Source organism: Labeo rohita, unplaced genomic scaffold (genome assembly GCF_022985175.1).
Source record: "Labeo rohita strain BAU-BD-2019 unplaced genomic scaffold, IGBB_LRoh.1.0 scaffold_65, whole genome shotgun sequence".
Lineage (NCBI taxonomy): Eukaryota > Metazoa > Chordata > Actinopteri > Cypriniformes > Cyprinidae > Labeo > Labeo rohita.
The window spans coordinates 316,488-332,393 of record NW_026129579.1 but is presented as its reverse complement, the minus strand read 5'-3'; the positions used below and the strand labels follow the sequence as shown (position 1 = coordinate 332,393).

General features: G+C 37.2%; 1 protein-coding gene across 2 annotated transcripts in view; it reads left to right on the top strand.

Annotated features, from left to right (window-relative positions):
* Positions 1 to 15,906, top strand: part of LOC127161425 (NACHT, LRR and PYD domains-containing protein 3) — a 49,506-nt gene that overhangs the window by 32,341 nt on the left and 1,259 nt on the right. The window contains exons 6-9 of one of the 2 annotated variants that reach the window (XM_051104196.1): positions 724 to 894; positions 1,090 to 1,185; positions 1,304 to 1,474; positions 3,169 to 3,339. In XM_051104196.1, the coding sequence (XP_050960153.1) occupies positions 724 to 894; positions 1,090 to 1,185; positions 1,304 to 1,474; positions 3,169 to 3,339 (609 nt within the window). Of the gene's footprint in view, positions 1 to 723; positions 895 to 1,011; positions 1,186 to 1,303; positions 1,475 to 3,168; positions 3,340 to 15,906 lie in introns of both variants that reach the window. The other variant, XM_051104195.1, reaches the window with a different exon arrangement.

Genomic DNA, 15,906 nt, shown 5'->3' with positions numbered 1-15,906 from the left:
CCGTGGACAGGATTTAATTTAATCATATTCTAATAGACCACATTGTGACATCATTGTATGCGGAAAATAAAAGTTTTAGTCCAAAGCAGCCGTTCGTTGTAGTTCTTGAAAAGGGATTTTTTAAAAAACAAAATATCTCCCTTTGGAGTGGACTTTGAGGTTTGTAACTTCGTAGATTTTTTTTATGCCCAAAAATACACACCACACTGACTAAAGTTCAAAAAGTGAAAAAAACATAATACCTTTAAACACAGTGTCACGTGGATGGAAATATGCATGGAAATGAAATGCAGATGAGGTTATGCATAGTAAAACTAGGCGTTGTAAGATCCATATATGGTGATTTTGGAGAGGAGATGGGGTGAAGATGCATGTATGCACAATCTTCCCCTGACCAGTATTTATAAAGGGATTTTTGCACAGGTTCTGACATACGCATGATTTTATAAATCTGAAAACGTTTGTGTGTATGCAAACTTTTTGTGCAGACGTATACTTTTAGGATGAAAACTACGGAGAGTTTTATAAATGAGACCCCTGGACTGCTTGTGTTTGTTTCTGTATCTTGTTAATGTTAATCCCTGCCTCTGCTTCGATCGCCTGAGCCATCTTTTCTATATCTGTTTGTCACTACACTACACATCACTACAGTGCTTCAGATTATAAACAGTACCTGATGAGCACATCAGTGTCATTATTTGTTTTGTTTTTCTCTCTATGCAGACTACATGGGTGTAATCTCACTGCTCAGTCTTGCGATAGCCTGTCATCAGCTCTACAATCTTCTAATGTCCTGAGAGAGCTGGACTTTAATAACAATGACCTGCGGGATTCTGGAGTGATGTTGCTTTCTCTTGGATTGAAGAGTCCAAACTGTATGCTGAAGACACTGAGGTTTGTTTTGAAACTTCTTTATTTTTATTTATTTATTTACTTAGCATTAATTTATTTACTAAAAACCATATTGTCAAGGTTTTTACTGTATGTAATGGCTGTGTTTTTATTGTGTAGATTTTCCTTATGTTATCTCACTGCTCAGTCTTGTGAGAGTTTGTCATTAGTTTTACAATCTCCAAACTCTGTCCTAAGAGAGCTGGATCTGAGTAACAATGACCTGCAGGATTCAGGAGTAAAGCTTCTTTCAGATGGACTGAAAAGTCCAAACTGTCAGCTGAAGATACTGAGGTTTGTTTTCAAACACTTTTATTATTTATTTTTGTTTATTTATTTTGCATTAACTTATTCACTAAAAATCACATTGTTAAGAATTTTTCTGTATGCAATGGCTGTTTTTCTTGTTTAGATTTTCCTTATGTAATCTCACTGCTCAGTCCTGTAAGAGTTTGTCATCAGTTTTACAATCCCCAAACTCTATCTTGGAGCTGGATCTGAGTAACAATGACCTGCAGGATTTAGGAGTGAAGCTTCTTTCAGATGGCCTGAAAAGCCCAAACTGTCAGCTGGAAATACTCAGGTAAATGTTGTTTTCATAAGATAATACAAATAAATTAATTAATTAATCTTTAATGGATCTCTCAATGGAATGCCAATGGAATGCCAGAACACAAGACAAGAAACAACAAGAAACATATGCAGGCATGATTTTTTTTCATATTGTACATATGTCCGTATTTCTCATTTTTTATTTGTTTAAAAAAAATGTCAGTACACATGGGTCATACTGAAATTGAACTGAAATTATTGTTTAAATATTTTTTAATATTCAAATAGCAAAGTATTTTAAAATATTAATTTCATGCATGTATAGCTTTTGACAGTACTGCATGAACTAACAGCGTCATCTAGCAACTGTGTGTAGGAAGGCCATAGCATCTTAGACAGTAATCATTTCATAGATTATTCATACTTATACACTAGGGATGTGACGAGATCTCATTTTGCAGTGTTTGCATTAGAGCTGCACGATTCATCCTTAAAATATCAAGATCTCGATTCAAACACCCACGCAATCTTATTCCTGAATGGCAACGAATTAGCTAAGTGTATCAGGACTGTTTTACATCGCAAGTGTCAGTGGAGCGTGAGAAGCACGTTTTGTCGCTGCCCATGTTAATTAATCAGAGGATCGGGGTAAATGTGAACGCAGAAAGAGCAACACAAACAGTCTTTTCAACAGTATTTAAATAATACAAGTACTGCGATAAATAATTATAAGTTGCGTATAAACGCTTATTGTCTACAGTAGTGATCAAAACGAAAGTATCTTAACACATGTATGTATTGTAATGCTTATCCTCTTCCGCCAGGAGGTGGCGACAACTCTCGTTTTAAAAAAGCATGTCATTGAATCATTCATTCAAGAGATTTCAAAAGTCTTAATGAAGTGAGACACTGACTCCTTCATTGAATGTTTTTTTTTTAAATGAATATATGTATTTAAAAGACTTATGCAATGAACAGTTTGTCGGAACCATTAGTAAATTTTGTTATTTTGTTTAGTTTTCTAATCTTTTTTCTCCAGAATCATGAGAGAATCATGGTTTCCAATTTATTAAAAAACAACTGGGATTCTGAATGTATCCAGAATCATGAAGCTCTTGTTTAAATGTTGTTTATTTCTGCATATAATTCAATAAAATGGAAGTTTAATTTTATAAAGTTCGAAATGCACCTACATTTTTTTGCATTTTGTCTTTTTCAGTTGAATAAAAAACTATTTTCCCTATTTCTTTATTTCTTTACTGAGGATTTCTTAAGAAAAGTTGAAAAATCTCATCTCGTCTCGTTCTCGTGAACCCAGTCTCATGTCTCGTCTCGTCTCATGGGAGAAGTGTCTCGTCACACCCCTATTATACACACATTAAAACTTCACATAAAAAATTTCAACGTAATTCAAAACATGTACACACATGAATTTGTTCTTAACCTTGTCCTAATATTAGTGAATTTGGAGTTTTCTAAATGAGTAGCTACAATATATGTAAAATGTCTTATGATTTGGGGAGTATTTGTTTCTTCCTGATAATGCTAAATGAACACAAAATGATCTTTTATGTATTTACATAGGATAGGAATATGTTCATACTGTTCTTACTGGAGTATAAATATATCTTTTTACATTACATGTCACTTTTTTACTGAAACTACAGAAAATAACAGCTACAGCATAAATGACTGATGTGATGTGGACTGTTGCTGTGTTTGTAGGTTATCTGGCTGTATGGTGACAGAGGAAGGCTGTGGTTATGTGTCTTCAGCTCTGAGTTCAAACTCCTTGCACCTGAAAAAGCTGGATCTGACCTACAATCACCCAGGTTCAGAAGTGAAACTGCTTTTTGAAAAAACCAAGAATCCCAACTTCAGTTTGGACGAACTCAAGTATGTTGAACGTGATCAAATTAAAGATAATGAGGTCTAACAAGAAAGACTGGACATTGGTTTCATACAGATTACTTTAACACAGGATATTTGTTTACAATAAGAACTTACTTCATGTAAAAGTAGTCATGTTAAGCTTTCTATAGATATATCTCTGATGTCTCTGTGTTGAGTATTTGCTAAGTTTCAGTTCATTTTATTGACGCATTTCAAAATGATGACTGCACAACCTATCATAATCATATTGCTCACCTGTCCCATATTCCACAATGAGAAATCTGGTCTCCCTAAAAAGAGAATGTCTAGGTTACATCTGTAACCAGGCATGAAAATGGGTCAGGGGTGAAAAAGGTGAGAAGGGTGCTCGAGGGGTGATGTGGCCTCTGATGAGGCCGGGAGCATAGGCGGAGTTTAGGGGGGGGCTAGGGGGGGGCTGGGGGGGGGCACTGCCCCCCCAGACGAGAGCCAATCATGATTTTGTCTGAGCTATGAAAAATCAAAGAATTCATAATTTTTCATTTCAATTTAAGCCCCATATCCTCGCGAGTCGCGACTCATGATTCTGAACTTGTCTTGATAGAGAGGGCTCTCTTTTCGCTATTTTCCCGCTTTTGCAAGTTAATTGTTTGGCTACATCAAAAACAAGTTTCTCAGTTATGAGGAAAGTAGGAAACTGGCTCCGAACTTAAATGGCACAGATCTTCAGTTTCCCTCTTTTCACTCACGTTCCTTTGTGTTTAAATAGCTTGTAAATGTACGGTGCACATTTTACTTTCACTTTTAAATTAGCGGCAATTCGGCGTCAATTGCTTAAAATCCCATTCAAGCAACAACAAAATACAACGTTAAACTCACTTAGCCTATAAATTCAAATTAGGTATAGAACTTTTATTAACAAAACGAATAAAAATAGCTTACACCATGCTATATGCTTAATATAAAATAAATAATTTAGGCTAGGCCTACATACATTTTGAACTGAAAATCGGTAAACACCGTGGAACCAAATAAATAGCTATAAGAAACGTAGAACGTTTATTAGCAAAACGAATAAGAAAGAAATTACACAAAGTAAAAATCAGCAAACACTATACAACCAAATAAATAAGAAACGAATGTTCAAAAAACTTGGAAAACCACCATAGATAAACGGCAAAAGTCAACAGGCTTTTCAAAATAAAAACATTGCCAAACTTCCACCATCGTCTTGTCTGTCTCGCCTGACCTCACTCTTCTTGTCGGGTCAGCTCGTCACCCTGCAGGCTCATAAATAAAATCTGATCTGCGATGCGATACGTTCGGCACTCCGCATTGAGCAGCCGCGTTCAGTTTTATTTGTAGTGTCTGTTCTCCACTGAACTAAATAATATTTTATTACTATAAAAAAAAAAAAAAAAAATCAAAACGTTGGTATATGAATATAGAACATAGGCCTATAAAAAAAAAAAAAATCTTCTGCTGGCTCGTCTGCCAGTGGGTGCCCCCCCACGCATAAAAGTCAAACTCCGCCTATGGCCGGGAGGTGGGGGGACTCCCACAGAATAAATATTACGGCCTCATTAGAGGACATGCTGTAACTTAACTTATTTATTCTTCCATCATGATTGACAGCCAAGTTTTTTGTTTGTTTTTTTGGGCAAAAAAATTAACCTAATAAGTGTGTTCTACCATTATCGAAAAACATACCATCAACCACAAATGCTATTTGCTATTGCAGAAAAAAACATGTTTGATCAAAGTTTCCTTTTGCCAATTTTACAGTAGCCAAATAAGTTGAATGGAATAATAAGCCAAGCACAGGTTCTGAAAAAAATACTGTATTGACATTTGTCTAAAGACATATGAAATAGAGCTGCATCGTTCTGCCCTAACACACTCATACTGCAAAAATAATGTCTGTATTAGTGTTAATGATACTTTAGCATTAAATGTAACTTACTCTCCTAAGGGTACGTTCACATGAAGCGTCTAAAAACGCGTGGAAAACGCAAGGCGCGTCGCTTCCTCCACCAATTTCAGAGCGCTTGGGCGCTCGCGCTTCTGTAGCGTCTGCTGTTACTAGGCAACCATGAAGGCGCTGTCAGTTACAAAAACATTTCTGCTTTGGATTTTAAACTGCGCGGCTCCATTGAAAATAAAGAGCATGTGAACGGCGACTAAGCCTTTGGTGACACATACACACCACGAAATTAAATGGTGGATCTCTCCCCTGTCGTCTTCTCCCACGCGGATTGTCCCGCAGGAAGAAATGGCGCCCTGGATGTCAGTGGATGGCACGCACGGTCTACGAACGCGGGACGCTCAGCTTTCACGATTTGAAATGGCTCAAATCCACTTTATATTAAGTTTTAATTAAACAATAAATACCATCCAAGACCCCCCCCCACCCCCTCAAAAAGAATTTCTCATCGGATCTACACGATTCACGTGGGTCATCTGGCTTCAAAACGGCGAATTTCGCCGAAAGGTGAGGGATTTTCATGCCTGTGTAACCCTCGTTCCCTGAAGGAGGGAACGGATGGCCATTGCATGCAAGGCGGAGCCCTGCCTCAGCGTGATCGGTGCCCAGACACGTGAGGCAGAGATCGTTCCCGTCAAAAGAGGCCATGTATGTCCCGCATCCATTTGCGCACGGCCGGAAAGACATCCCGCGAGCGAGAGGCTTTCAACGGCTGTAGGAAAATTGCTCTTTTAGATTGGTATGCCCAGGGAAGGCGTTTGGGGGCCGGCACACAATCAGGCCGGGAAGAACTTTCTTCTCTTCTTCTTTTCTCTCCGTGACGAGTCAGCAGGCGAGAGCTTCGAAGCAGAAATCTGAATGAGTGGATGCACGCCACCGTCTTATATACCCGTATCTATGGGGGAGCGGCTTGCCGTGCAAGATCCACTCGCCAATTTTCATTGGCTTTTTGTCTTTAGCTCAGAGGTGATTGGGCTCCCAAAAACAATCCCAAATACGCCACTCGACGTAACGTCGGAGTGAACGACTGTGGGGGAACTATTTACACCTAAATGTGATTTGATTTGAAAAACCTAGACAGAGATTTTATAGCACAAAGTGCCTTATCAGAATAAGAATCAGAAAAGGCTTTATTGCCAATTTTAGAAATTTGTTTTAGTCTCATGGTTTGACTTTCTCTACTTGGCAACAGCCAAATGACTTCTCTCAACTGAATGACTGCACTCCTCCGGGGTTTGTCAACCATGTCGTTCTGGGCGCAGAAGAGGTCTCGCTATAGTCTACAAAGAGAAATGGAAAGTCCTGCCAGTGTCTGTGCTTGACTTCAGCACATTCGAATGTTTTGTGTCTAAACTACCTAGACTCACTCCCACCATTGTTGCTACAGTTTACCGCCACCCTAAACCACATACTGATTTTCTTAATGATTTTGCAGCTCTACTCACTCATCTATCCACTCTCTCACCAAACGTAATATTGCTGGGTGACTTTTTATCCACTCCCGATGCTCTGGTTGCTCAATATAATAATGGCCCATCGATGAGACTGTGACTGTCAGGTTGAAACAATGAGAGATTCAGAGAATGGAGTTTTAGACTATTTGTATTTTATTTACAACACTGTATCATCAAAACATACATAATGAAGGTCAAAAGCACATTATTGACTACACTGATCTAACCATAAAGACGTGAACAGACTTTGTCATTCCTGAAAACTGTTTTCTGGATTCTGTTCAACAAGTGAAACAAGTAAATTATACCTGATATTTAAGTGATTGCTGCTTCTTTCCATGGATTTAAGAAACAAAACTCATCATCAGTAGTCCAGGAAATTGTTTTACAATAATAAAAAAGAAAATCAGTGTAGTTGAACTTCTGATGTGGGTACAGCACTCTTCATGTGGCATTCATCTGTGGTGCAGGAATCAGATCACTAGGAAAAAAAAAAAAAACTGTAAGCATGTTAATATCAGGAGCATCTGTAATATATACATATAGTATGATTTTGTTTTATAGTCATAAACACAAGCATGCTTTGTATGTCTTATACAATACAAAGCCATTTTATGTCTGGGAAACTAATGTACTATTGTTAAGCACATCATAAACATCTATTCGTGAACAGAGTAAATGACAGTAGTTTTGTCTATACAATCTTAGACTCTATCATTCAGTGTTACAGTGTAAACACTCTTACTTTTATATCGCATCATTTTTATTTTACAGAACATTAAAAACAGCCTGGCACCGTGAAACATTTCGATGCAATGCAATGAAACATACTTCATAACGTTTCACTTGATTACACGTAGTCAGGAATTATAGTTTGGAAAAAATCTAACTACTATAATGTCTACAAGTTTTATCACAGTAACACAACAACTAACGTAAGTAGGCTAATAAAAGAAAGACTTACTCTTAAGGTGGATCTCGCCGTGCGTCGCATCGCGCTCTTCCTCTGAGGTAAATATAAATCTTTCTCCTCACAGCGCGTCTTCTTCCAATAATAAGACCCAAGTAGCCGAGATAAACAATGAAGTGAAGTCTCCCGCTTTGTTTACATTGATGTGGGCGGTTCGCCGCTTGTGCCTCCACGTGGCTGATTATAATAACAAACCGAAAGTAGCTCGTGGGCGTGATCAAATTAAAAATAATGAGGTCTGACAAGAAAGACTGGACATGGGGTTGGTTTCATACAGATTACGTTAGCACATGATATTTGTTTTCGATAAGACTTACTCCATTTAAAAGTAGACATGTCAGGCTTTCTAGATATCTCTCTCATGTCTCTGTGTGGAGTATTCACTGAGTTTTAGTTCATTTTAGTGACGCATTTCTTAATGACAATCACAGACAACAACGCGGCAAACTGCATACCCTGTTTGTTTGCTTTATTTCACAAAACCACAGAGTGTTGTTGTTATTATGAGTGTACACAAATAAAAGTGAATTCCTTACAGATTTCATTGATGTATTGCTCTTATCTGTACGGTCAAAAATGACGGAGAAATTGAAGTTCTTTTTGGCGTTATCAGAAAAACGGCCACAAACAGCACCGGCGCGTTTTTCGACCCCAGAGGGTTAACTCCCTGGGGTCGACGATCACGCCGGCGTGATCAGCTCACGTTTTTTAAGATCAGTGCGAAAGACACTAAAAATACTCTGTCGATTTTGGTCACACAAATAAGTGTTATACACATCATTGGAAACCATTAAGTGTATACTTTTATTTGTGCACACTCACAATAAAAACTGAACTGTGTGCTTCTTTAAATTAAAGAAAATTATCAGGGTGCTTTCTCAGTCTTCACTGTCTCCGCGAACGGTTTTTAGAAATGCGTCAATAAAATGAACCTAATAAAATGAAACTCAGTGAATACTCGGCACACAGACAGGAGAGATATATCTATAGAAAGCTTGATATCTCTACTTTTAAATAAATTAAGTCTTATCAAAAACAAATATTCTGTGCTAAAGTAATCCGTGTGAAACCAACGTGATGCCTCGTTTTTCCCTCAGAGCTAATTAATTTTTAATGCGATCACACCCACGAGCTGCTTTTGCTTTTGATATGATAAATAGCCACGTGCGAGGCGACGCATGTTAGCGCCCACATCATCGTAAACAAAGCTTGACAATTCATCATGTTCATCTCGGCTACTGTTCGTTTCTGGAAAAAGACGCGCTGAGAGGAATCACACAGAATTCACCTCAGATGAAGAACAACGTGACGCGCGGCTGATCCAGAGGAAGAGATCAGTCTGATGAGTGAGTAATGTTTGTTTAGTTAACGTGTTATTTTGACATAACCTTGAACACGTTTACTAGCACATTTACATTTTGAAAATGATATGTAGTTCACTGTATCTAAATTTCTTACGATGCGACAAAGTTTTCATGTATATATAATATAAAACAAAATACGATATAAAAGTAATATGAGTGTACACTGTAACGTGATGAAAGCTACGAGTCTAAGTATGTCTAGATCATGTTTATTATTAATACTCTGTTCCCAAATAGAGTTTTATAATGTGCTAAACCATAATTTGTTTCTCAGTTATAAAAGGTCCTTTTTACATAGTAAAAAGTATGCGTGAATCTGTGACTACAAGATCATTATATACAGATTCTTCTGATATTAACATGCTCAGAGATGTTTTTTGTTTTTGTTTTTTAGTGATCTGATACCTGATTTTGATTTTTACTGGAGTCCCTTCAAACAGTTTCCTTCTGAGTGCGCTGTACCAACATCCGACGTTATTTTTCACTGATTTTCTATGGTAAAATAAGCTATGTTTTTTTTTTTTTTAATCTTGAATCCATGGAAAGAAGCAGCAAACACTTAAATATCAGGTATGATTTACTAGTTTGACTTGCTGAACAGGAATGAGAGAAGGTCTGTTGACATCTCTGTGGTTAGGTCAGTGAGTACAATAATAATCTTTGACCTTCATGTATGTTTTGATTATATAGTGTTGTAAATAAAATACAAATGACCAAACCCCCTCATTATCTTACTTTCCTCTCATTCTTTGTTACCTGCCTGATAGTGACAGTCACAGTGATGGGCCATTAGGAGACGGCCTTTTGTCTCTCAGGTGTGAATCACTAAATATTCATGGCCGTTATCCCTCCCTCGCATACGGCTTACTATCACAAAACATGTCTTAGAAAATTTACATTAATATATTGTTTTCTGTGAAAGAGTAAGCACGATCATTTTCACATCATTTTGAAATAAATATTCTAGCCTACAAGAGTGATTACTCAAAAGCCTTGCTCAGGACTATTCAGTATGAGTTTTATGGCCTTATTTCAGCTACATTTATTTTCCTAAAACTTACTAACCACACATAATCTTTTTTTTCTAAAAAATGTAAATAAAAACATGTACATCCATCTTGCTCACATATTATTGTAGCACTGTTTGTGCTGAATACAAAACATATATATGTTGCCCAGTAGTATGTTATAATTAGCTGAAATAAGCACAAATGTCAGGGCATGTCAAAACATCTGAAGTGCCCCAAAATCACCTCAGACCCCAGAGGGTTAACAGCTATGACAAACTAAAAAAAAGTAGGTAATGTCTACACAGCAAAAAGCCCAGTGTTAAATTAACTCTCCCGGGAGTTTATTTGAGTCCATACTCAAGAGTATTAAAATGAACACTGAAGCAGTGTTAAAGTTAATGAGGTAATTAAGTGATTCATTCAGTGATGATTGACCATTATTGAAGACACCTGATGTTAATAAGCAGAATCACCAAAAGGAGAAAATCATTTTTTTTATGTAACCATTATAGTGGTCAGTGTTAGCATTAGTTGGGCTCTTGACACTTAGACTTTTAGTAATAGCTTTTGTTTAGCTGCTGGAACTGAGTTAAAACAGCCAGACAAGCCAAACAACAAAAATCATCTGGTGGTGATAATACTGTTTTAAAATAAACATAATTTGAGCCACTGAGTCTAGTCTTTGAGTCACATTTTGTTTATTGATTACAATTGCCTTGTGGTTTAAAAGCCTGTTTTTTTTTTTTTTTTTTTTTTAATTTTGAATGGTTTTCTTACATTCCCCTGATCAAAAAACTGTCAAAAGTTATTCTTCCAGGCACACACAGACATCAGGAATCAGCATATGAATCTCAACAATGGTGACAAACAGAACATTCAGAAACAGATCAACTCTAAACATCACAGAAAAAGTGACTAAAAAGTCACATAAAAACTGTAAAAATAAAAGAAAATAGATTTCAAAGAAAAAATTACAAAGACAGTTCAGCTCATAATTTGTTCAAGCCGCAATGCAGGATGGGAGTCATGGATGAGTTTTGATTGGCTACAACATGATTTTTTGATGGTCACCGTTGTTGTGCTTCTCATGCTGATGTTTGATGTCTGTGTCTAAACTTTTTTATTTATTTATTTTTTTTTCCTTTTTTGGTCAAAATAAGTTTTAATGACATTATACCAACATAATCAATAAAGAAAACCTAACTCACTTATTCAGGTCACTACATAATGATTACATCAAAGCATATTTAATACCATATAATAACCGTTTTCTTCGGTTTGTCTGGGTGTTATAACTCAACTACAACATCCAAACAAAGTCTAATAATAAAATGTTATGGGTAAAGAGCCCAACTAATGCTAACACTGACCACTATAATGGTGACTTGCAAAATTTGATTTTCTCCTTTTGGTGATTCTGCTTATTAACATCAGGTGTCTTCAATAATGGTCAATCATCACTCAATGAATCACTTAATTACCTCATTAACTTTAACACTGATTTAGTGTTCATTTTAACACTCTTGAGTATGGGCTCAAATAAGCTCCCAGGAGAGTTCATTTAACACTGGGCTTTTTGCTGTGTAGACTTTGCTTTTTTTAGTTAGTCATAGCTGTTAAATTTAGGTATTCTTTACTCAAATATATAGGATCTACCCAAACAAACTGAGTGCAAATTGTTACCTAATGTTACCTAATTGTATTGAGTAGATTCTATAGGTTGTTTTTTACAGTGTTGTTTTCACTATTTAAAAAAAAAAAAAACTAACTTCCTGATGCTTTAGTAATCTCAGACCTCATTTATAAATCCAAGCCCTCCACATCTCAGCTGGACCCTCTACCTATAGCCCTGGTCAAATCCTGCCTCTCTTCTCTGCTCCCCCTCATAACTTCCACCATTCACTCTTCTCTTACCACTGGAATTGTACATACAACTTAAATCCTTTAGATCCCAGCCCTCCCCTGTTACTACTGGTGTCCTCCAGGGTTCTGTCCTGGGGCCCCTTTTCATCATCTACCTCCTTGCCCTTGGTAATATTTTTCGTAAATATAACATCCATTTTCACTCTTCACTTCCACCCTTCTCCCTCACCAGCTGCCTAAATGAAATAAAGTCTTGGTTCACCTTCAACTTCCTTAAGTTGTATACTGACAAAACAGAATTTCTCCTCGTTGGCACTAAATCCTCACTATCGAAAGTCTACAGCTTTACCCTCACAACTGACAGCTCCTAAGAGTCTGGCTGTCATCCTTGATAGCTCATTATCATTTCAATCTCACATCAATAATATTACTCAATCTGCTTATTTCCATCGATGCAACACTAATCGTCTTCATCCCTCCCTCTCCGCCCACTTCACTTCTATTCTTGTTCACAGTTTCCTCCCGTATTGACTACTGTAATTTTCTCCCCTTTGGTCTCCATCAGAAATCCCTCCATACGCTCCAACTGGTCCAAAATTAAGCTGCCCGCATCATCATCAAGACCCCCTCTTTTCATCACATCACTTCTGTTCTATAGCAACTCCATTGGTTTCCAATAAAATCAAATTTAAAACCTTTCTGTACACTATCAAGGCTATTCATAATCTTGTTCGTCCTTATCTGTCTGATCTACTTCACATTGCCACTTCCTCCCATTCCTCTTCCATTCACCTTACTGTACCCTCTGCTCGACTCAGCACTATGGGGAGTAGAGCTTTCAGTTGCTCTGCTCCCGTACCTTGGAATTCTCTCCCACCGGACATCCGTAATATTGTTTTTCTCTCTATTTTCAAGTCCAGACTTAAAACCAATTTATTCACCAAAGACTACTCTCTGTGATCTCATTGTTTTTTTTTTTTTGTACATGTTTTATTTTCTTTGTGTTGCTTTTGGTTTTGTTTGTATTCATTGTTTTATTGTGCTTGCATTGCACAATTGCATTGTATTTTTTTACTCTGTGGAGTGTCTTTTAGTATTATGAAAGGCCCTTATAAATATTATTTATTATTGTTATTACAATGGGGGGGTGGGGGGGCATTTAATGGTTTCTTAAATAGATTGCCTGGGGAAGAAACTGTTCTTGTGCCTGGCTGTCCTAGTATTTGGGGCCAGATGGCAGCCAAATGGCAAAAGTTCAAAAAGGGGATGATTTGGATGTGAGGGATCCAGAGTGGTTTTCTAAGCCTTTTTCCTTACTCGGGGTGTACACAGTTCTTGAAGGGTGGGCGGGGGAGTGCCAATAATCCTCTTGGCAATCCGAAATGTTTGTAGCTGAGCCAAACCAGACAGATATTGATGTCCACAGAACAGACTCGATGATGCCTGAGTAAAACTGTTTCAGCGGCTCCTGTGGCAGTTTAAACTTCAGCCATTTTCAGAAAGATTTACTACTATGAAGTGTTTTTGTGCTTGCTTTTGGGCATTTAAGTCATATGCAACATATATCTGTTTCAAAGCAGTTGGCAATTCACTCGTTGATTTGCTTAATTCTTTCCCCGACAAACACTGATTTTTCTGGGTTTTATAAGACAACACTTCCCTGCCAAATATTGAAATTTTAGAGTTTCTGCATTCATGCTATCATATACTCAGGGGTGCTATTACACATCCCCTGCATGAGTCTAGAAAGTGACGATCAAAAACACAAATGAGGAAGATGCAGAAACAAGTGATGTATGCATATGCATATGAAAATTAATGCAATCATCAACAATAAACAGCATATACATGAAAAGAGCCTAATGTTACAGAGTGAAATGCCAATCCAAGAAGTTGTAAAGACCTGTGAAGCTTTAGGAGTGCTAATCTACTGCGTCTTATCTTTGATAATGATACTGAATATGATCCAGATGTAGTATTTGATAAAAAATGCGATTTTTTCAGCTTTTTGCTCAAAATGTTTTTTTTTTTGTTTTTTTTTAACGAAACCTAACTATATTCAAGTGTTGTTAAAGGTGCAGTGTGTAATTTTTAGCGGCATCTAGCGGTGAGGATTCGAATTTCAACCAACGGCTAAGTCCCCTGCTCACCCCGCCCTTTCGAAACGCATACAGAAGCTACGGAAGCTGACACAGGACAAAAATGTCGTTGTCTGTTACACCTGACAGTAGCCAATCAAGCGATGAGGTTTCTGTACAAATTTAAGTCAAAGAATGATATTTACTTAATTATTCAGTAAACCAATATGTTATTGTGAATATTATTGTTACTCATTGATCATTGTCTCAGGTTTATTCGCTGACTTTAGTTAGATTTTTTGTATGACAGTAGGGTTGGGCGACGTCTACCAAATTGGCATGGGACGAAGTCTACAGTGAAACATCATGATGAAAAGTGAAAGTGAAATGCGATCGTGCATACGAAATCAGTTTCAATGCCATGCACATTACTAGCGGCCCCCTGATGCCCGCAGTTTATATACAGTGTAATTACTTAACAATATTACTGCAAGAGAAAGTAATGAAATATATATATATATATATATTCCATCTAATGTTTATTGCCTTTAAAACACAATTTTCTTTCCGAACACAGCATTGGGATGCGGTGGCTTGCGGGGGGGGAAAGGGAGGAGGGGGTGCGATGGGATCACGATGCCGGCTCAACATCGTTATGTCTGTCAGCTCAACCAGTGGTACCCACTTCTTTATCAGGCGGCTTTGAGTATAACCACTTCTAAATCGCCTCTGATGCGCATCATACAGTTGCGTCATGCATTAGCCAAAATTATGATAGTCTACCACATCCAGTCACATGTGAATAAATGTAAATATTCGCTAAATAAAGCCCCAATAAAGCCAGTGACAATACAGTCAAGACCGTGTAATTTGAATCAGCACATAATAACGAAAACAATACCTTACAAATAAAAAGAAGCAGAAATTAAGAGTAGTGAAGCAGCTAGCCGTTCAAACCGTTTAACCTGACTGACAGAGATAGCGTTAGCAGCAGACATTTTCTCCCCGTTTACAAAGTCAGGGACAACCAGAAACGAAACGCGCTCTGTAGAAGTTTGTCCGTTTAGGGCTACTATAGAAACATGGCGGCACTAAATGGCGACTTCCATGTAAGGGGACCCGCAGTGTATGTAGATATAAATTGCTCGTTCTAAGGTTATAAAACCATAACGGCTTATTGTGTAAGGTCTTTACACACCTCTGAAAACATAGTTTTATATGTTATATTGCATTTCTGCAATATAACATATTAATATAACATAATAAATTCTCCTAAATTTTACACACTGCACCTTTAAGAATAGAATGAAACAATTTTTCTGGTTGTTTGTTTAAAAGTAGAGGGTCTGTTCTTTATTTTGATGTATTGCATGTTCAGATATTCACACAACAAAATATTTAGTGAAAATCTTCTTCAAAAATGCTGGTGGATGCCAAGTTAAAAAAATCTGGTTTGGAAATTCTTTTGACAGACATGTTTATAGTGCATTATATTCAACATGTTTATTACTAGTGCAGCAAAAACATGCAGACAAAACTGAAGTCCTGCTGGTTGGCCCTAAATCACAGAGCTCCCCCCAGCATGACATTTTCAGTGATATAGATGATGTCCAGATTAGACTTTCAAACAACTGTGCTAAATTTGGGAGTATTGTTCGACCCTATATTATGTTTTGATTCACACATTGGTCAGATGCTTTTACAAATGCGTAATATTGTTTGTATACATCCTTCACTTAATTTTGTGAGATGCTGAAACTGTCATCAATGCTTTTACAGCCTCCAGATTGGATTACTGTAACTCTTTTCATAGCGACTTACCTGCCAAAGTTATTAATCACCCCCAAATGGTACAAAACTCTGCTGCT